Source organism: Ylistrum balloti, unplaced genomic scaffold (assembly GCF_031769215.1).
Source record: "Ylistrum balloti isolate Yb309-2 unplaced genomic scaffold, AGI_CSIRO_Ybal_v1 Utg370510, whole genome shotgun sequence".
NCBI lineage: Eukaryota > Metazoa > Mollusca > Bivalvia > Pectinida > Pectinidae > Ylistrum > Ylistrum balloti.
Window position 1 is genome coordinate 241706 of NW_026782329.1, and position 22649 is coordinate 264354.

Here is a 22649-nt window from a genome sequence, read left to right on the forward strand (position 1 = left end):
AAGGTTATATCGAAATGTGTAAAACGGAGATCACGGAGATCGAGATCTAAGGATATAACGATTTATGTAAAACGGAAATAGAAATTTGATGATAAATCGATCAATGTAAAACGGAGATCGAGATATGGGGATACATCGATTTATGTTAAATGGACAACCAAATCTAAGGATATATGTATATGATCTAAAAATATATCGATTTGTGAAAAATGGAGATCGAGATCTAAAGATATCTTTATAACACCTAAGGATATATCGATCTGTGTAAAACGGAGATCGAGATTTAAAGATATATGTATATGATCTAAAAATATATCGATTTGTGTAAAATGGAAATCGAGATCTAAAGATATATCTATATGACCTAATGATATATCGATCTGTGTAAACGGAGATCGAGACCTAAATATATGTCGATCTATGAAAATTAAGATCGGGATATCATGATGTATCGATCTATGTAAACGGAGATCGATATTTAAGAATATATATATATCGATTTGATCTAATGATACTTCGATCTGTGTAGAACGGATATCAAGATCTAAGTAACACAGACGTTTTACTGTCAAGGCTCTACTCTTCGAAGGGATCTATTTTTCGTTAATTTCATGAGTAGACAGGCATCATAAAAATGGATACAATAAACATGAACAATAAAAGAAGAGGTAAGTCCCCGTCAAGGTTTCGGTAATATACGTGAACGTGTAACTCGTTCATAGTAATAAGTAATATGCCATCTTCTATAGGTTATTGTACAGACTGGAGATCCCTTCAGGCGTAACCTTTAGCGGAAAACTGAAAAATTACAACGCTCGGTACAACAACACTGGCACTTCTCAAGCTTGGAATTCTCAACTCCCCGTACACTGTATGGTTATATATAATGCTCATTAGTCAGACTTAGATTTCGCTAGCTTGCATGGTTCTGTCTGTCTCCAATCCAGGAAGTAGGTTGTCATTTGTCCTTTCCCCTGAAATGAGAAAGCATCAACTCAAGTTTGTGTTATTTTTCAGCTAAATTCACGAGACACCTTTGGAAACCCCTTTAACATATCACACACTCTATCTACCTATGCATAAAGTGTTTGATGATACGGTAAAGCTTTAACTGCTAGTGTGTGCCTTTTTAAGTTTCGTCTTTTCGCCAAATACTAACATATTTTCTCTCCCATTTCACCCTTAGCTCCAACAGAAAGGCATTGGAGTTCTTTTGCAAGGGAAGGGAGATAATAGGTATCTCTTGATATACCGTCTTTTCGATTTTTGTTTTTGTTTTTTTTTTGTTCTTGTGGATTTTTTTTTCGCGAAAGGACAAGGATTTAATGTACTTTCTTCTAGGCTTTATTGTTCATCTCTACTATATGTTGTATATCTTCCATTTTATTCCCTTTAATTACCATCGGTTTTTAACCACTATTGGTTTGTAACAATACTGAAAGCTTTGATTTCATCGTGACATCGAATGTAAGTAAAATCGTCAATGTCACATTAATATCGATAGCAACAAATTAAGTCATTAACTGGTTTATCAATACTCAATGGCAATTCTCAGTGGATCCACATTTATGCTTACTTACAATGTTTCCTGAGAAATCTACCCTTTTTTCGCGACGTGGTATCGATGGTAACCATTTAATCCTTTGTAAAAGAGTAGTGGAAACCGTTTGATTTTATATCAAAATCAAAAGTGTGATACCTTTATCTCCATTTGTCCACGCTCTGTAAGAATCATTGAGGGATCATCCATGAGCAAATTTGCTGTGATGTTGCTGACTTGGATCGCGCAAGCTATGTGCATAAAAATATAAAATTGTTGAGACATGTCAAAAACAAGATGAACAAACTATCGACAATCTGAACACGACTAAATGAAGAGAACAGCGACGTATTCATTTTGTTTGAAGAATCATGTTAGGACCAGCATAAAGCAAGCATATTATTGTTAATTTTTTTTATTCGTATGCCGTTGTCCAATGAATTTCGTTACCAGTAATATCGTAATGGTTGTAAAAAGTACCGTCCGTAATACGTATCGTCGGTAACAGGTATTGTCTGTAGAAAATGCATCGTCCGTAATACGTATCATATGTAACAGATATTGTCTTTAACGCGTGTCGTCCGTAACACGTTTCGTCTGCTACAAGTATCGTCTGTAACGGGTATTGATTAAAACTCGTGACGTAAGAAACATTATTCCGAGTTACATTTCTATGGCAACAATATTGTATCGTTTCTGTTTGATGTTACGTTGATTTGTTCATCATCTGTTTTTCAGCACTTTTCTCAAACGTATTCTGATTTGTCACCTCGTTATAATCTTCGCACTTCATATGATTGCAATGTAGAGGAATCGACCTGTCATTTAATTAGAACAACTGACCGGTCATCAGGTACCGGAGAACCAGAAAGAAAATTAATTAGAATTATGTATATTTGGTGATGTATCGTGTCTGATTAGTGGCGATGTCGCGGTCAACATACAGGAAGCATCGACATCCTGCTGACACAACAGAACACGAGTCTGTGGGTCAGTGAGTGCAGTCCGAATAAAATTTAGGTTTTAATGACCTGCTTGATTTGAAAATAAAATAAAATATTGCCTTTCCGATATTTTTTTCCGTTAACTACATTTGCCAGTTATAGATGTGCTTCCAGTTCTTTTAAGATTAGTTATGCGTACCTTCGCTCGTGCTTTCCATCCTTGAGGCCGTGTTGACTGTGTCTCCAAATAAGCAATATCGAGGCATTTTTTGTCCGATCACACCAGCTACACAAGACCCTAAAAAAAGTACCTGGCATTAATTACCAAATCTGCTCGATATTATGTACCCCATCGTTTGACATTGTATTGAGCAAGGCCAGATCAATTCAAACTGTAATTCTGTTGTTGGTGGTGAAATTCATGTAAAATTTATAAAACATTTTTGATCCAATACATCAGTTTTCACCTATAATGCCGCCATTTTGGTTAACATCACAATACCAGTAGGATTTTTGACGTCACATTCTTATTGTTGATGACGTCAAAAGAAGGATTATTACATTAGTTAGGTTACACAGATGAAGGGAAAAGTGTTTCAAATAAATTACAAATCTTCTTTCAAAAGTAGTAACTTGTTCATAAAACTTTTATTAAAAAAATAACAGTGAACAATTGAGTTAAAGATCCTACATTACCGAGTGATAGATAAAAAAATTGCCTAACGATTAGCAGTCAATTTTTTGCATAAAGACATTATAGAGATTTGTGAGGGAGCTTACACATTATATCTACCATATATTACCAACGTATCATTTTATTTGTTCTCTGTTCCATCTCATCTCTTTACTAATCTTAAATATAAATGATGTGGACAGTTATGTTAACAGTATATGTGGAAGATTTCTGATACATTGTAAGTATTTGCTATTATTTATATTTTCATCCGGCAGGAATCAAAATCTCTTCAGAACCATTTTATTATCACATTGATTTATGGAAATAAACAGGCGGGTGTCGTCGATGAAGTATAAGACACTAACTCTTCCGAAACACATGGACTTTTTCTCCTTGTACTTTGTCAGGAGTAAATTTTTCTTTTGTTCATATTTTGTCCTAGTTTTATGGAATTTGAGTTTGGATTGTGATTATGTTGCCATGTTGGTATTTTTTTATTATCTTTTTAAAGCACAAATGAGAACAAAGAGAATGAAAATATGAAATTCGAGATAACCCTATTCCTTAATTTCCATTAAATGGCAATAACGATTCTTAACCGTGAAAACAAATATGGCTGTTAATTGGAAGATCCATAGAGTTTCTTGGAAAACAAATAACTAATAAAATTAAATTTGGCCGAAGTAGGACCTTTAGCAAAAAATTCAAAATGTTAAAACACGGGAGATTCATTTAAAATATAACATAGTTCTGTACATAACGTCTTGAGAAATACTAATAAAAAGAATAAATTAAGGACAGACCGCAGATAAAGGACGACTTGCCTGCCACTTCGTACAATTTGGTATGATTTTCAGGGAATTAGACACATTAGAAACCTGGGTTACCTGAATGGATGCCTACTCTGAGTTGAAGGCACATATCTGGTCGATGTCTGATCACAAAGGAGTCGGCTAGTTTCATTATAGACGCCGACAACTTTGCCATCTCTTTAAAGTGATAGGTGTTTCTTTGTGGCAGCCCGGACACACACATGTAAGCGTCACCAATTGTCTCCACCTGGCATTAGAATATTGCAGATTTAAATTTGACACCATAACTGATATATACATAGTTATACATAATGTACTAGTCAAATTGTGATTCGCCGATGTGTATAATAGCTAAATGTTATATAGTTAACCAAAATTTATACGAAAAGGCTTACTCTTCTGGAACACCTGGTCTTATTCTCTGTGTGTTTTTTTCTGAAGTCTCCGTGTAAATCGTTCTTGTGAATATTTTGCCCTAGTTTTATTGAATTCAAATTAGTATTACAATTATGTTGACATGTTGGTATTTTCTTGATGTTTTTTAATAGCAATTTCATTTTATCCGGCTGTTGAATAACCTTTACGACAAAACGCGTCAGTGAAATTGGTATACAAACTGGTGCTTTATGAGAAAAGTTCAACGCATCTGTTAACATCACATATATATTCCAATGCTTATGTTGCCTTTCACAATCATATAGATAACATATTTTAGTACGTCTTTCAGAACAAAATACCACAAAAACAAACATAAAATATGAACGTATAATAGTAAACTAATATTTGGAAAAATTGTAAAAATGATACACAACCGTTCGGTATAATCTTACTTTATATACATCGAACTCATCAATGGTGTCGTCAAAGGCCAAATATAATTCGTTCAACATCTGAACAATCTGCAAAATCATCAAAACGTTAGTGAATATAACAAAACAGAACCATCAATACGTACGTGTTTATATAATACAATATCTATGATAGGATATGTAAATAAGTAATCAAACTTATCATAACGTAATTAATGTTTTCTTACTAAAGTATAAGAAAATGTGACTTGGTACAAATTTCCGGTTATGATATGCTGTTGTTTGATTGAAAAGATATCTTACGTTCAGGTTACATCATATTACTACTTTGATTTACCAAGCACAATTCACTTTTCTCCCAAATACATTGTAGCAATATTGTTTACAAGAACACATTGCACATGCGGTCCAGATTTACCTTTGAGTTTCGGGAAACGGGAAAATGTTTGATAAGTGAAAGAAAGGGGACACCATATCTTTGATGACTGCAACGATGGCCGTGTCAGTGTCCCAGACTGAGTGAACATTAGATTAGGGCGGAGCTATGTCTCTCATCAAGAATGATATAGGTGAAACAGGAAGAAAGTTTAAGAAATTTTCAAGAATCGCATGACCAAAAAAGGCGTGAATATAAGTAGGCGTGTGGTTTGAGTTGGCGCTTACTTTTCTCTTGACGTTTCAAACGAAGCATATTTCTTATTCACTGAGAAATTAATATAAATGGAAATGTTACAAAAATGCATACAGATAGTGTAGTACATAGTTATGTTTTTATTTCCATTTGACTTGGATCCGAATACAATAATATGGTGTTTGTACAGAGTACCTATTTAACTGTAAAAAGGACGAAGAAAAGCGGTCACATAATTAAGCCTATCAGCACCCTCCTTTTTTGTAATTTATGTTGATCTTATGTGTCTGGAAACAGTCACCAAAGACTCAATGTACCGTTTCTAGTATTTTTCAAACATTGTCCCGTGTCACCTCGAAGGTAAATCCGTAACATAACGTATATGAAACGTCGCCGTTACGTCCGATTTATATAAACAGGAATACAGACATGTTTGGTATATTTTAGCAGAACGGAAAGAAAGTCACCTCCATCGGAGTAGATTCCGCAGACAAAGAGGTGAAGTGCACGATATCGGAAAACATGATGGTCACGGAGTCGAAATGCTCCGGCTCCACCGTACCCGTCAACTGGATTTGAGTCGCTATGGATCTGAAACACATGTTATAAATCTTATCTGTCTTATTTTGTGTGTGTGTGTATCGACGTTGATAAAGCTTTTGATCCTCGTGTATTTCGTTTATGAAACACCATAAAATTATATCAGTCTGTATAAATGTTATATTTACAACTTATTTGTTCATATTTACGTAGGCTCAACTTCTGTATCAACCAATAGTATTGGTAAATCATTTTAATACTGTTTCGCTTCTATTACTCGCTTGTACTACATTATTTCCTCATGGTTACAACCTGTGTACTTCTTTATCTCTCATTATTTCTCCTTTACTATTTAATCTGATATAATATCTTCTATTACCATTTCTTTAACTCATGATCTCATATCTCGACCTCCCGTGTATTTTTGTATATCTATAATCTTCTGCGTACTTCTTCCTTTCCTGTGATATCTTGTGGACTACCTTTTCCTGTGTTGTACTTTATTTTTATTTTTCCATTTTGAAATTTTTTGTTCCATTAATTTCTATAGGTCTTTTTCAATTCCTGGCATTTCTAGTGTTTATTTTACTACATATTGTCTCTTGTCGTCTACTGAATATCCTATGGACGTGTTGTAAGGTATTTTGTATGATGTTTTAAATACTTTCTGTCTATTATACGTGTTGCTAGAACACTGACGTTTGTCGACGAGAGAATGCTAGAGATAGGAAGAGTCATAGAGACGGAAACTTGAAACCAGCCAACTAGACTGATGTTCATATGTACTGCTTGGTCTGCCATTATATCTCGTGTTCTTTATTTCCGGTAACCGCTTTTACCATTAGTTATCTTTTTGTAACTTATCATTTTATTTAATACAATTAATTAGATACAACGACAAATACGTAATGAAACAATAATCACCTTCACGTATCCCATCTTATAACAGAATCACACAAATGTCACCACTATATTCATTGATATATATATATATATATATATATATAACACACACACATTATTTATCTTATTAGAAACTTAATCTTACATTAATTTTCATGTATGAAATCATGAAAATCATCACGAGCCTCGGGAAAAATGAACATTTCTAAGATTCAATATCATACGGATGGTAATTCTTGTAAGATCCTGTATGTTTAAAACTTTATATCTCCTTCAAACACAGGTACTCTAGTTACATCTGATAACAGTTTATGTACAGCTGACCTACTCTGGTAGCAGTTGATAGAGAAGATTTTCAGCTTTCTGTTTTTCTGACCTACTTTGGTAATAGTTGATAGAGAAAATTTTAAGCTTTCTGTTTTTCTGACCTACTCTGGTAGCAGTTGATAGAGAAGATTTTCAGCTTTCTGTTTTTCTGACCTACTCTGGTAGCAGTTGATAGAGAAGATTTTCAGCTTTCTGTTTTTCTGACCTACTCTGGTAACAGTTGATAGAGAAGATTTTCAGCTTTCTGTTTTTCTGACCTACTCTGGTAACAGTTGATAGAGAAGATTTTCAGCTTTCTGTTTTTCTGACCTACTCTGGTAACAGTTGATAGAGAAGATTTTCAGCTTTCTGTTTTTCTGACCTACTCTGGTAACAGTTGATAGAGAAGATTTTCAGCTTTCTGTTTTTCTGACCTACTCTGGTAACAGTTGATAGAGAAGATTTTCAGCTTTTTGTTTTTCTGACCTACTCTGGTAGCAGTTGATAGAGAAGATTTTCAGCTTTCTGTTTTTCTGACCTACTTTGGTAACAGTTGATAGAGAAGATTTTAAGCTTTCTGTTTTTCTGACCTACTCTGGTAACAGTTGATAGAGAAGATTTTCAGCTTTCTGTTTTTCTGACCTACTCTGGTAGCAGTTGATAGAGAAGATTTTCAGCTTTCTGTTTTTCTGACCTACTCTGGTAACAGTTGATAGAGAAGATTTTCAGCTTTCTGTTTTTCTGACCTACTCTGGTAGCAGTTGATAGAGAAGATTTTCAGCTTTCTGTTTTTCTGACCTACTTTGGTAATAGTTGATAGAGAAAATTTTAAGCTTTCTATTTTTTCTGACCTACTTTGGTAACAGTTGATAGAGAAGATTTTCAGCTTTCTGTTTTTCTTGTAAGTATTGATCTGTTCGTTGTCCCACGATATCCTCCAAATTGTTTGCGTACTGCTCCATCCGCTTCAGGAGATTATCGAAAAAGTTGTCCTGTTTGAATCTGTAAATATATAATATGTGATTCGTGGTATAATCTTATTGTTTCAGGAAGTTAATCCCGCTCGAAGATAAACATATTCATTACCTTCAAATAATAAAACCCAAATACTTAGTAAAGCTCAACTGTTAGGCACCACAGGCCTCAAAATATTAAAAAAAGTATGTAGATTTATCCTTTTAAAGGAAAAAACAAGCTCATTTATAGCAGTTAAACTACTGGTGTCATTTAGCATCAATACTTAGATACTTAGGAAATTTATGATTTTGGTACAAATATAATTAATATGAACTTTGACCTTTAACCTTCCCGTTTCCTAAGAAAGGAGGCAGGTATGTTATATTTATCTTTGTTTCTATTCTTTTATTTACATTTTGTTTTATATTGAAACCAAAGTAGTTTAATGTTTTCACAGTGTGCCTGTTACATCATCCAACTGACTATGCTATCATGTCGATAAAAGTTGATAAAATGAAAATGTTGACATATCAGTTAAAACATAACCCAAGTTCCAAATTGATAAAACGTTGTCGCATCATGATACGAATGTCTGCATTAATCGTCCGAACGGCATGATTACATAACGTTGTTAAATTTTCCATATTGTGTGAAATCAATCAGTCAAGCAGAAATATTTGTATTTGACTTCAAAGTTGAAAACCCAAACTCTGGGGAATTTACTACACTTGACATGTCTTCTTCTCGGGTCATTAACAATCACTTTTATCTATCCGCGATGATCATACGGGCTTGTTCCATGGTCACCATGGAGATCTCAGTGGATTTGTTACAGATTGTCATCATTATCCTTTGAATCTGTTAGCATCCCTCTCGAGGAAGGAGTAATGACATTCATTGGATGACGAATATTGTTAATGATACAGATTGGTTTTGGAAATAAGGTTTCATTCTGTTTTTATCCTAAAAGTCTATGTTAATCCATCTTTATAATAAAAACCACGAAAAGACCTTATTATAACGATACTTACTTATTTTGTGTAACTTCGTTAAGACGCTTTATGACATCCTTTAGCACGGGGCGATAATGGGGCTTTTCATCCCAGCACGATTGGATTAAAGTCACGAGGTAATTTGGGCACGAGTTCAGTTCGAACACCGGTCGGAAAGCTACATCTGACTTGTGGTTAACCACAGATTCAATAATATCTGAAACACATGTAGCGATAATTCAATTCAATAAAATTCACCAATACATAATCAACTAGAAAATGTCCGTATGGTTAAGACATAAATCCCCCTCCCAACCATAGCTTTGAGCTTAGATCCCTGAAATCAACAATGTGTAAATATACTCGTACTTTATCTTCGCTAGAAAGAGAAAATAGACAGAAGAACTCTCTAGGAAAATGAAAGTAGCCATCGCTGATTTAAAGGACATTGCAACACTCATAGAACCTCACAAGGAGTTCCGTAATTCTTTTGCCATCCGGAAGATAAGACACCTAAAGCGAACGAAGCGAAATGCTTATTCAAGATCGGACGCATTTTATGTCGGACAAACTTGAAGGAGATTATGGATCTGTCTCATTGATTACCCGAATAACACACATCCTCAGATATCGTCACTAGCAGATAATGCCAAACAGCACAACCATATCAATTCCAAAATAATGGATAGGACAAACAACCTCTTCTAGTGACAGGTCAGAGGCCATCTGGAAGACTCTCTCTTATTTATGTTTTAATCAAAGTGTCGCCGAATCATGGGGTGGCACATTGTTACCATCTCACGTACATATGGTATTATCAAATTGCCTTGTTTTATGCCACATTTTTACAACGATCTCGTCACACTATTACACGATCTCGTCATTCTATTTTCGACCTCAGTTTACATAAAATTACAAAACAGTCGAAAAGTCTAGGGAGTTCATTACAAGCTCGCTCAATTTTTCCTCAGCGCATGGTAACAGTTTAGTTTGGAAATGTCATACATTGTACACGACTTTCCGATGGTTCTGTGTTTATTACAACACTCCTACCCCATCCCCCATCCACATACACCCAAACACACCTACAGCCCCATCCCACCCCACCTACAGCCCTCTCCCACACAAATCTGGAATGCACATTGGATATCAGAGAAAGTATCAGTAACGGATCTTTAAAAAGTGACACTGTATAAGATTAAAAATTCTATTTAGTTTCAATTTTACTGTGACGTCATCTGCAAAATTTGGTTGATAAACGTTTAATGTTGAATGAAGATTTTATAATTATTGTATCGTGTGTAAAACAAAACGTGGTATTCCACTAATTACAAAATACAGTTGTGCTTACTTTCCGGCGTGATTCCTCCTAGTTCAACACCGAAAGGTCCGTTCCGTTGTAAGATCTCGTGCATCATGATACCAAGAGAGTAGATGTCTCCAGGTTGACCCATCGAAGCGGGAAGTGGTCCTTGATATTTCAGTATTTCAGGAGAAGTCCAAAGCAAATCTATGTGCAATAGAAAAATAAACGTGATATGAAATTCCTCGATATGATGTCAATCCCTTCAAACACAAAGTCAATGAATCGACATATACATGTTGACCACTGCATTAGATTGTTTTGCGTGTGTATTAAAAGTAGACAGTATGACAACATGTCTATAAAATACTTTATCCTGTAATATTCATTTCGAGTTACGCCATATTGCATACACACTACTCTAGCTACAGGTGAATTCTTATTCTTCTACTAGGCTACTAGGGCCTGTTGTGATCGAGCCAAAATAAAGTGAAAATTCTTCTATTCATTGGAAACTTATTCCAGAGCGTACTTCGGAATAACTGTTAATATTGATAAAATCTATTTGATTTATCGTTCGTAACAGAAAAAACTTCAGTCTATAATCCTTGATCCCGAGGTGCATAAACAGAAGTGTCTGTATCTGAAAACAAGGTATTTATTAATTTGACACTTGTCTGCCAACACTATGACATTTCCTGTTTACAAAAAGAAGGTGTCTTCTTCAAAGAAAATCCTGCCTACAAAATATCATGTTTTTATTCAGTGAGGAAATACTTGCTAATTGTGTCTCACTATTACAATTATTCAGATTGGCATTACAGGTATACATATGGAACATTTGCAGTACCTCTTGGACACTTCCGTTTTGAGTTAATCCAACGCCGTGGTCCTATATCCGTGAGTTTGAGGACAAAGCGACCATCAACAACGCAGTTTGAACTCTTCAGGTTTCCGTGATACTTAATGCTACCATGGAAAATGTATTCAAGTCCCTTTCAAGATAAAATTATTGACCAATTTATTTTACACATTCAAGTTATTGAGTTTTGTGTTTGATTGACTAAATGAACAAAAGCCTATTGATAAAAATGGTCATTTCACTTTACTCAACTTTCTATTCATATCATAACTAGTGATAAATAGTGTTGTTTTTTCAATGATAATTTGATGTTTTGATAAGCATCAAATGTTTATAACGGAATATCTATGGCATTTAAATGACATTAGAAATCAAGTTTCATTTTGTTGAAAATTGAAAATAAATAATAAAAATACTATAATTCAGAAATCTGGAAAACTGCTATTTACAGTGTAGACTTTTTGTTTTATTGAAATTACCCGTAAAATGTCCCAAATCAAACAGTACTTGAAATCCCAGTCCAAGTTAATATCTTCGTTCTCCAGGATATCCTGTTTTCGAAGACGGAAAAAGTGATGTATGATTAATCAAGATTATTCATATTCCAAAAGAAAATGATATGACAACTAATAAAAAAATCAGTATCCCTAGATCTTCATATCATTGGTTTGTTTTGTCTATAGAAATTATTATGAGATAACAGAAACAAAATATCTTAGATAATCTACAGCAAAGAAATACTTTTTTGCTGACTGTGTTAAATCTATTGAAGGGAAATATTAACTTTTTTTTATCTGTCTTCAGTCTACAGTAGAGATTATTAATTTCTATTGATTGTGTTTAGTTTACAGTATAGAAATACTAACTCACTATTAAACTACCTTTAGATGTGTACTCCTTCAGTATATAAAGATGGGCGGTGTTCTTACAGAAATACAAACTCACCATTAAACTACCTTTAGATGCGTACTCCGTCAGTATATAAAAGTGGGCGGTGTCTATGCAGAAACCCAGTACCTTGGCCACATTCCTGTGATCTAGTTCTCTCAACTGAAATAAATAACTCCGGTTAAGCATAAAAACCCTTGATACTAATATGTTAGTCATTATAATTTTCTTCTTGTTAAACATATGCGTTATAATTATCATCAGCAATTCCATTCCAAAATCGTCTTTTCCACTAATGACATTTCCTCAATATATACATATGTGTGTGTATGTATACATATATGAGTTCTTTTTACAGACAAAGGTGACAAAATCTAAATACCATGTATATAGATATCAAGTCAACTGGTGGTAAAATCCAATAAATCAGAGTAATATTAATGAAGATGTATAAACCTTCTGGAATTCTTTCACATCCGTCCTTAGGTCGGGTATGACATCGTCAAAACTTTTAATCATGACCGTCGATCCCTGAAGGAAACACAATAAAAGATGTAATCCAATTCACCTAAAAAAACCCACTCCTATTTCTGACACAAGGCGATAATTAACACGGTAAACATACGTTATTTTAGTGTTTACCGTGAGCGTTTTTGGCTGAGTATTCCTGGCAATATTGACGGCTATCGATAATGATATTATATATCAGGTATTTAACTTCGCGTTTATGATTAATTCTGGATTACTTCTGTCAAGCATTTATCTGTGGTATTCAAATGAAAATACCGATTTCTTTAATACACATGTGTGGAATTGATGATTTACTATATCGGTGTCAGTATCAACAACATAATGAACTCTCAGAATAATACTCGCCGGAACAGTCAATAAACACATAACAACGGCAGGAAAACTTTCGTCCGCACATTCTCGGAATTGGAAATCGTCATTTCAGGCTTTACAATTCAAACTCCACAACACCAATGGATAATCAGGTTATTTTATAGTGTTGGAAAAACTAACAAGATAATTTCTAAAGATACATTATTTAATCTGCAACATAACTATTTCGGTAATCAATTGTGTATTATTTTGAAAAAAAAACAACCCCAATAACAAAAATATCCTTGAATGTACATGTAAGGGAAGTAGGGTGTGTTTACGGACATTATAATAATAGATTTGTACATATTGGCCGATCAAAGCTGACTTATTGATTGATTTTCTGATCTCACATGTGTAAGTGAATCTCTGCCTTGTTTATTTTCAGTGTATCAATTTTCCTGAAAACCCGGGGTGAATGCGACATAAATGATTAATATCTATCCGTATATCTATGAGAACGTAATTAATTGGAACCCAATGAGATACTCATGTTTACAGGAAATATGTCCAATCTCAGTAATATTTTCATAAGGAAATGGATATAGTATAGTTTCATATATCACAGTCAGAAAGAAAATAGGATCAGGTGAACACAACTTGTCAACATCATGTTTTTCTCACAAATATAGATAGGATTGGCTGTGTGGTAGTCAACTCTCTCCAACAATTATATACGAACCAACATTAAAAAATCTAGATATAAGAGAAAATATCTTATAAGTTGTGCAAAAATAGATTTGGATATCACACGCACCTCTGTGTTAGTAACATATTAATGATATGAATACTACCTTATAATCGCCCGTTTTCACCTTTCGTCTTTTTATCGCTAATTCGTTGTCACCTTTCATCGATAACTGTTGTAGTGAACAAGACATGTATCAGTGGATTTTATAAAAGTAAAAAATCTTTCAAATGAATGATTCTATTGTTTAACAAAGAATCTACAAAATAACGTTTTTATTTCCTGTAATACATACATTGAAAAAAACCAACATCCAATGTCATGTTAAATAATCTGTATCTCCAAACAGTAACATCTCGTTGGCTTAAACAATATTTTTATTCGATATTTAACCATTTAACACGACGTGTGAAAGCATCTTTAACACGTGACTATCCACTGGCCATTCCAAGACGTTTGATAATGACACAATAGTGAACAGCACAATGGAAGATAGTTTATGTAGAATTGTCATGACAATAGTAAATATTCTTTAGTGTACAGCCTTCTCCTCAGTCTAGGACTTATCAATAATGCTAGGGACGTGAGAGCATGAAACCACAAAGGTAAGACTTACATTAGCATTATTAAACGATTATTATTTAGTTCTGAAATTAGTCAAAAACAATTCATTAATAGATACTGTACGTGTACCTTCAGTAGTGCCTGCTATTGTCATGATCCTATATGTTTCTGTTTATGAAACTAATTTCAAATAATTTACACTCGTATACTATGACTAAGACAGGAGATGAGATTCCTTTCCGCCTTTCACACCCTGATTGAAACAGGGAGTGAAAAATAATCTGATTCATTATAATCAGTGCTTTTTAGCGTTTGAAAACAGTAGTTTAGAACAGACGTTTTCATTCAAGCTCGAAATATACATTGGCAACGCGGAAATAAATCTTTATATACACGTTAAACACGAGCTGCCTAACTACGTACAGGTAAGACTGCCTGCCTTGATAATGAAGCAATACTTTACTTCACTACAAAAGCGGATATGATCACTCAGCAACAGCAAAAAATATTAAAAATAAATAAATAAATAAAAATAATTAAATAATCGTTTTCATGTTCTCCGACGTAAAGCAGATTTATTCATTCAAAAGACAAGTACATCAGCTAAAACAACCACGAGATCGTAATCTTTAAGTGCTTACAATATACAATATCCTACTGCAATCAATTTGATGTTTCGTTGTAATATAAAGCGATATTAGTTTAAAATGAAGTATGAGTTTGTTAAATAGCTTTCAAATACTTAAAGTATTTCGCCTACCCATCGATATTATCCTGATATGATCTTAAGTCATTCATAGATTTAAGATAATTATCCACCTCATCAGAGATCACTATCAAAACTTTGAGTATGAAATAAACAGTTATTTCCTGTCTACATACATTGTCTGTAGAAAGAACTACTGTACACCAGATTCCCTCCGGTTTGCTTACATTCACAATTCAATTTTGTTATCAAAACGAGTTTGTGTTAATTGACTTAAATAAAATTAAGTAAATTGCACAAGAAAGAAGTTGGTTTACGTCATTTGACAAGTATATCCTAATCTAACACCTTTGTACAGCCATCTCCCGATACTTACCGTAGAGAAAGCAAAAAGTGACGTTGTATTAAAGGTGATCTCATCCTTATGTACTCTCCAAAACTGTTCTTTTAATTTATTCTTTACTTTTCTGGAACAAGAACATTTTTGTAAATGAAATTAATAAGATAAATGTTAAAAATCTTACCACATGATATGTAGTCATGTGGAACCTTATATATCAAGTACCATACTAACGGAATCATCATTGTGTTTCTCGTTATTCGTTCGAATTTGTAATGATAACGTGAACATATAAAAAGATCTATATCCCAGTTACAAAACATGATGATCTCTCTGTATCCCATTAAATCCGGAGAAGGACCCTTGTCTGTATAGTGTAAATAATAAATCAAGCAGAAAATGAGACAAACAACCGCTATGACAAGAAAACATCCTATATAATTAGTGACACGTGCGAAGTAGTGTTTCTTTTTTTCAATTCCGAAGAATTCTCTGACATAATGGTGATATCAAAATATAGAAAAGCACCCCGTAAAATGGGTCGGTTTGATGATATTTGTTAATCAACAAATCTAAGTTTTGACAGGGCGACTTATTCTGTGTTTGTTTTGGGTCAATGGTCTCACAGCGAGGGAAATTCCCCTTATCAAAAAGAAACCGTTATTTTCTAGTCCTGTCTCACCATTTACGAAATACATTAGAATACCGCTGGTTTATTGTTTATCAGCCACTACATGTGTAAACACTTACCTTACATATAGTTGCTGAATAATAAAGCTGAGTAGCACAACCAACAAAATGATGCAAACAAATGTAAAAATCAGGATACGGATGATATCTGCCTCTGTCAAACCTGCAATATTTACAGAAGTAGGAGTTTATAATATAGGTTTCTTGTTGTAAAACCATAAATCTAAATGTATGGAATCTTTTACGAGTATCCATTTCGTATGATAATTATTTAACAAGACTCCTTCCAGGTAAAATGAGAATCCATGACGAGTTTCAGGAATAATTTATCGAATGAATGATTTATCACAAAACTATAATACTTTTGCAGACGTTCATGAAAGCAACACTTGATTAGACGAATACAAAATCCATTATCTCATTCCTTTTCTGTATCTTGGATGACTTTACAAGGCAGATGATGCCATGCGTTTATGAAGTCATATTGAAACAATCGGAACCTATAAATATGCGTGTGAAACACATATAGCATTTCTTTAATGGGTGTTATCACAGTGATAATAGGGTTGTGATGTGTTTACAAGCTGCCGTAACCTGCACTCATTTCCACAATGAACTTACATTTTAAGAGCATTACAATGTAGCAGACATACCGAAATCAAAGCACAGATATCTTAATGACGCATGTTTACATCGACCTCTGCGGTATTTGTGCTGTATATATATCAGGAATAGTAACCTTGAGGACCATTATTCAGCAAAGCATTGGAATATTAGATTGCTGAGAGCAGAATGATTTACTACTCTCACGAGAAGAAGTCATTCAAATGTTTTGACAACTTTGACCCTTGTCACCTTGAAAATACGTCAAGGTCATTTCACCTTTCTATATTTGATTTTCAATAAAATAACGGTTTCTTAAAATGTTCTGCCTTTTTTGTAAAGTTTTTCAGTTCTTGAAACATTTACCTTTACAATGTTCTCCACTGTAGCCACATACTGGGCTATCTGAAGGTGGATATGGTCCCGGCCACACTGGAGACACACCAGTTTCTTCCTCATAGTGACCAACTTCGGACAGGTACTGGCCAATTTGCTGACAAAAATTATCAGTGAATTAGCAAATTTGTAAATACACTATTGAACCACACAGAACCATGGTATATGCCAATAGAAAAATTACAATAATTTACGAGGCAAACTACATCTGTGTTTCTTTATCAATAATATCAAAAGTCAAGACTGAAACTGAGTATCGATATTAGTTTATATTGATTTCTTATATCAGCAAAGTTTAAATAAACACAAATAATGTTTCCTGAAACGTATAGAAACAGTGGACAAGAAATTAAAACCTCATGATCAGCTGCAGAAGCCTTTCATACGAGGGTTCATTAGAACCCAAGATATCGATTAAACGGTATTTAGACGAAAAAATAAATGTTATCTGATCCTGTCTAAACAATTTCAACTAAAATCGGGAATTTTATTTGACAATGTTGCAAATAATATCTATCGCTAAACGGTCAATAATTTGACAGCGTAGTATTTCGTATTAGAACAGAGAGGAATTTTAAATAATTCTTAATTAAATTACAAAGTGATGTGATACTAACATCGATGTTTATAGACACGGTAACTAACAACAATACGCCTCCATTTGAATGGACTAAGGTTAGTGTGTTATCTATCTATTTAAAAGCGTACAAAAATAATCGACAAATTTTGCACTGAAATTAAACGATGATTGGATATAGTGTACCTTCAGACTAAAAGAAGTTCCGGAAGTTACTTGTTCCACCTTGTAACCTTGTTGTCTGTCTCCGATGGCATTAAGTGAGACATTGCCTGTAACACCTGTCGAAACAGAGTTAATTGACATAGTGTTGTAACAGAAATAAATTTTAACAATACACTATACTAACATTAAGTATCTTGGTCTGTTAATAACTTAGCAAGAACGTTATTCATTCAAATAATAATTTGACGGTCAACCAGGACGCATTCTGATTTTTGTTTACAAGTTGTTTCATAACCAAATTTGTGTTCCTGGGCTTGACGCTATTTCTCCGAAACAACAACAATGCAAATAACGTTAACAGGCATCTGGTATTGTTACATGCTCTATAATATCAACGCTACTTCATTATATGTAATACAAAATAAAGATAATTGACAGTGGGTTTTATAGAAGTGATACTGAGGTCCTTACTCTCATAAGCCAATTAACACTAAGTTTAACATTATACCAGAATGGTGTCACTATATGGAACGTGATTACCACAGGGTATATCCCTCATTATCGGAGTGTCGCCAGAACAAATAAGCACCAACATCAACAATAATAACAGGACAGTGCGACATGATTATTTTCATTTACCGATCGGCATTGACATCGAACGGATAATTAGAGACATTGTGAATTCGACAGCATATATTGTACAACAGCTGGCGTTCACTGAAAACGAATTCCCACATGAAAAGTGATTCCCGTATCAGGTATATAACCAATGCCTTCCTGTGGTCAACAACGGATTACCAGTTATAATGTCATTTAAGCAACGAGTCTAAAATTAATTATTTTCGTTTTTCCGTTAGATTCGTGATGTTTTCAATGCTCCTTTGAAAGTATGGTCTAGAAGTAAAAATAGATTGTCATTCTATTAAAGCATCACAGAATTACACACAGTATCACATTACTAAATTCTCTAAAAATAAAGCATTGGTAAGTTCTTTAAACAACCATGTAATCAAAATGTGTTTGATCTTACTTGAAAATGTCTTGTTCCAAAGTGCATTAGTAAGAACTAGTCCGTCGGTGACGTCATTTCCTCTTTCTAAAGTCGTATTAACAGCCAGAGCGTACAAGTACATTGCTTCATACAGGTTTGCTGCCGGGTAGGGTAGCTATAGCAAAAATATAATTATTACGTGTCACTTCACAAAGAGCTCATACAATGTTGATATTTATACGTCGAATGTTATGTGCAATAAATTTGATATATTAAATTATATGAGAAAATATACAAGTGGAACTGTAAATACCCCTTCATCTGCTTCATATGTGTAGTTGAACAACGTGCTTGACCTAGATTTCACGTCGTCCTCGAACTTCCGGTACAGGTGATTCAGTGGTGTCAGGTAAGATACAAAAATCAGAGAAGTATACGCTGTCTTTGCTACATCATCGAATTCGTCGTTCTGAATTGAAACAGACACACTATTATTGTCCAACAAAGTTACCTCTTATTGTATAGATTTTACAACTAACTTACCTCTTATTGTAAACATTGTTCATCAAAGTTATCTCTTATTATAAAGATTGTACAACAAAATAATCTCTTATTGTAAAGATTGTACAACTAACTTACCTCTTAATGTAAAAATTGTACAACAAAGTTACCTCTTATTGTAAAGATTTTACAACTAACTTACCTCTTATTGTAAACATTGTTTATCAAAATGTAAAAATTGTACAACAAAGTTACCTCTTATTGTAAAGATTTTACAACTAACTTACCTCTTATTGTAAACATTGTTTATCAAAGTAATCTTTTCTTGTAAAAATTGTACAACAAAGTTACCTCTTATTGTAAAGATTGTACAACTAAGTTATCTATTATTGTAAACATTGTACAACTAACTTACCTCTTATTGTAAACAATGTAAAGATTGTAAAGATTCTACATTTCAACTCTGTAAACGTTCAACATATATCGACATAATGAAAACGTGCGAGGGATCTATTGTCTAAGGAAACCAGAATACTTGGAGAAAACCATCATGAACCTATCACCGACCTCACATCTTTTCCCGTCAAATCGGTATACTAAACAACGAATGACTATGGTGACGAATCAAACCATTAGTATAACAAGCAAGCCAAAGTGATTTACAATTTTGAATGAGTACAAAATCATATGCGAACATATTTTACATTTAAAAGAAAATGGAATTATATAGCAATTGATATTAGTGAATCTTACCTGTTTCCAGGATATATCGCCAAACGTTCTCGACGAGGCATAATAATACACGGAAATAAACATGCATGTCCCTGATGTAAGTCCCATTTCATGAGCAATTATCATCAGCTGCCGTAATGTCTCGCCCCGTACAGCAAGAATAATTACTGAAAAAAAATCAATAGTTGTTAATGCTTAAATTCCATATCAAGAACGTAGAAAGTGTAGTTCTATTTAGTCATAGGTCCATCTTATCTTTCCCCCTGAAGTTTTCCGTGGAACTAATGTGTACTTTAACAGGACCTACACTGGTACTTACTTCGGGACACGGCCGTCACCTCTACCAGAATGGACCGGAGACTATCATTTGTGGCACCATCGTATTCCTTACTTACGGCTACCAACATACCAGACCCGGTCACCACCTCTTCTACAGCTTCCCGTGTGTATTTCCAAATTCTGTCCGTGTGTTTCTGAGAAATAATTCCAATCCGTTTCCACTTAAAATGGACCATAATTCCTCTTATGGCGTGCCCTACCTTGTCAAAAGTTCCTAGGAGTCTGGTCAGTGTCTACAAATGTCAATTACGTTTTTAATTTGTGTTCATTTGAATGATAAGGAAACAACAGCCTAATTGTGAATTATAAAAGAGTAAAATGACTTCCTGCATTATATATATATATTTGAATAACTATAAACAACATTAAGCATTATCGCTTTCATTCCTGAATCTTCATAATGCTTAATAATTTGTCTAGGCAATTTATTAAGCATCATGTTATGTTAAGTTATTCAAATATATCACACCGGACACTGATGATACATCTTTTATATTTGAATATAACGATATATCTAAGAATATAAAACTATTCAACAAAATAATGATAAAAAAATGATATCAATCAAGAAATGTTTAGTATCACATACTCTGTAAAACTATTGTTTAGCTATTGTAATCTATAATACCAATCTCTGTTTCTTTTGTACAAAACATAACAATGCAAAATGTTCATCTTACTTCATATTCTTTATCTTACGCGTGTCCAAAGCAAAACATTATAGAACAAAAGGTGAACACAAGATTTGACGACATTTCCCGTAAAGTACTGGAAGATTTGTAGTGAACAAATGATGCCTGTCATCTTGCCGTGTAGCTTGGTATGTATTAATCAACAAAACCATGGTTATAGACGTATAAGGTAGTTCCAATATAACCTATCTATAAATTTCATCACACTGGATTATCCAAAGACTGTGCTACTCTCATAAGGCCAATTAAGTAGACCATTCATACTGTAGTTTTTTTGCTATAATATCATTTCATCCTACATTCAATTACAGGGAAAACACGAAGTCCAGAAATTGCTTTCAGAAGCTTAATAAGGAGGATGACCCCGGTTGGCCTTTGTGACTGCTCACAACGTCTTTACACGCTCCTTGTAGTCAACACGAAACGTTGACTCATTTGTTATGAGGACAGCTCTTCAATGACGTAAACTGCCAGTTTGAATGTTAAAATTTGTGGTATATCGTGTAATCTGTGGCTGTATAGTAAACGTGACCATTTCAATTTCCTTATTATGAATGTTCCATCTCTGGACAGCAGCATTCCTGCATCCCAAACCTAAGGTGTTTACATATCGCAGTTGATTCGATATTCAAGGGTCTGTTCCCATTATCTCGATTTTCAAGAAATCGTCAACTGACTAACACACTTGTAATGCAGGGTTTCAAAAGATGCAAGTTAATGAAAATTTTAGTGAAGTTTTATGGTAGTCTTAATGATCTCATTGAGAAATATTCTATTTCTTTTTGCGACATGAAATCGAATGTGTTTTATTCTTGTTAGTTTGCCTGTTGGTTCCGTTGTATACCTTGTTCTCATTTGAGAACGTGACATCATAGCGCATGTCGTCAATGAAGCAGAAGACGCTTACTCTTTCGGAACGCCTGGTCTTATTCTCCTTGTACTTTTTCATGAGCCTTCCTGTAAATCTGTCTTTTGTGCATATCTTGTCCTAGTTTTATTGAATTGGATTATGTTTATGTAGACATGTTGGTATTTTCGCGATTTTTTTTTCTGATGAAGGTAGTATCAAAACTTCATATCAAAATGTCTAATTGTTGTGTTAAAAGAACTTTTATTCTATTGTTTTTCACAAGTTAACAATTGAAAAAGAATCTTACTCTGTCACATAGTATGATTAAAACGATACCGAGAAATTCTTTTTTATAATTTTAGCCTCATTTAGTAGAAATCTATATTCTTAGTTGCGGTTTCTTCAGCTTAGCTTTGATGTCTGTCAACTGCTCTAACAAATCGGATAGCATAGCAGCTTTTTGATGGATAATTGGTGGCAATGACAATTAATGAAAATTGTGCAACTGTTTTTGCTTTGCTAAACAAAACATAATGCATCATTAGCTTATAGAGACGATAAGCACACTGAAATCAATAAAACCCCGAGATAAAAAGTTCAAATAGTATTCATGGACAGTCTAAACAATCAGTTGCTAGTTATAAATATATTTTTACGAAATGTCGTTGGTAGTTTTTACGCAAAAGACGTTACTATAAAATATCGGAGACCAATGGCTGGTTTTAAAATAAATAATGTAACATTTTTATCTGATCGATTACAGGTACTGT

At 33.8% G+C, this 22649-nt stretch overlaps 1 protein-coding gene across 1 annotated transcript in view; it reads right to left on the reverse strand.

The window, feature by feature from the left end:
• Positions 1-893: 893 nt before the first annotated feature.
• The window catches only part of LOC132555674 (atrial natriuretic peptide receptor 1-like), a 31647-nt gene continuing 9891 nt past the window's right edge, over positions 894-22649 (reverse strand). Inside the window, 21 exon segments of the mRNA XM_060220028.1 lie at positions 894-974; positions 1700-1791; positions 2684-2782; positions 4048-4219; positions 4803-4871; positions 5880-6003; positions 8017-8153; positions 9146-9327; positions 10462-10620; positions 11264-11408; positions 11755-11826; positions 12221-12325; positions 12620-12694; positions 15380-15470; positions 16094-16196; positions 17003-17129; positions 17796-17890; positions 18805-18940; positions 19079-19234; positions 20020-20165; positions 20318-20570. Coding sequence (XP_060076011.1) covers positions 894-974; positions 1700-1791; positions 2684-2782; positions 4048-4219; positions 4803-4871; positions 5880-6003; positions 8017-8153; positions 9146-9327; positions 10462-10620; positions 11264-11408; positions 11755-11826; positions 12221-12325; positions 12620-12694; positions 15380-15470; positions 16094-16196; positions 17003-17129; positions 17796-17890; positions 18805-18940; positions 19079-19234; positions 20020-20165; positions 20318-20570 — 2619 coding nt within the window.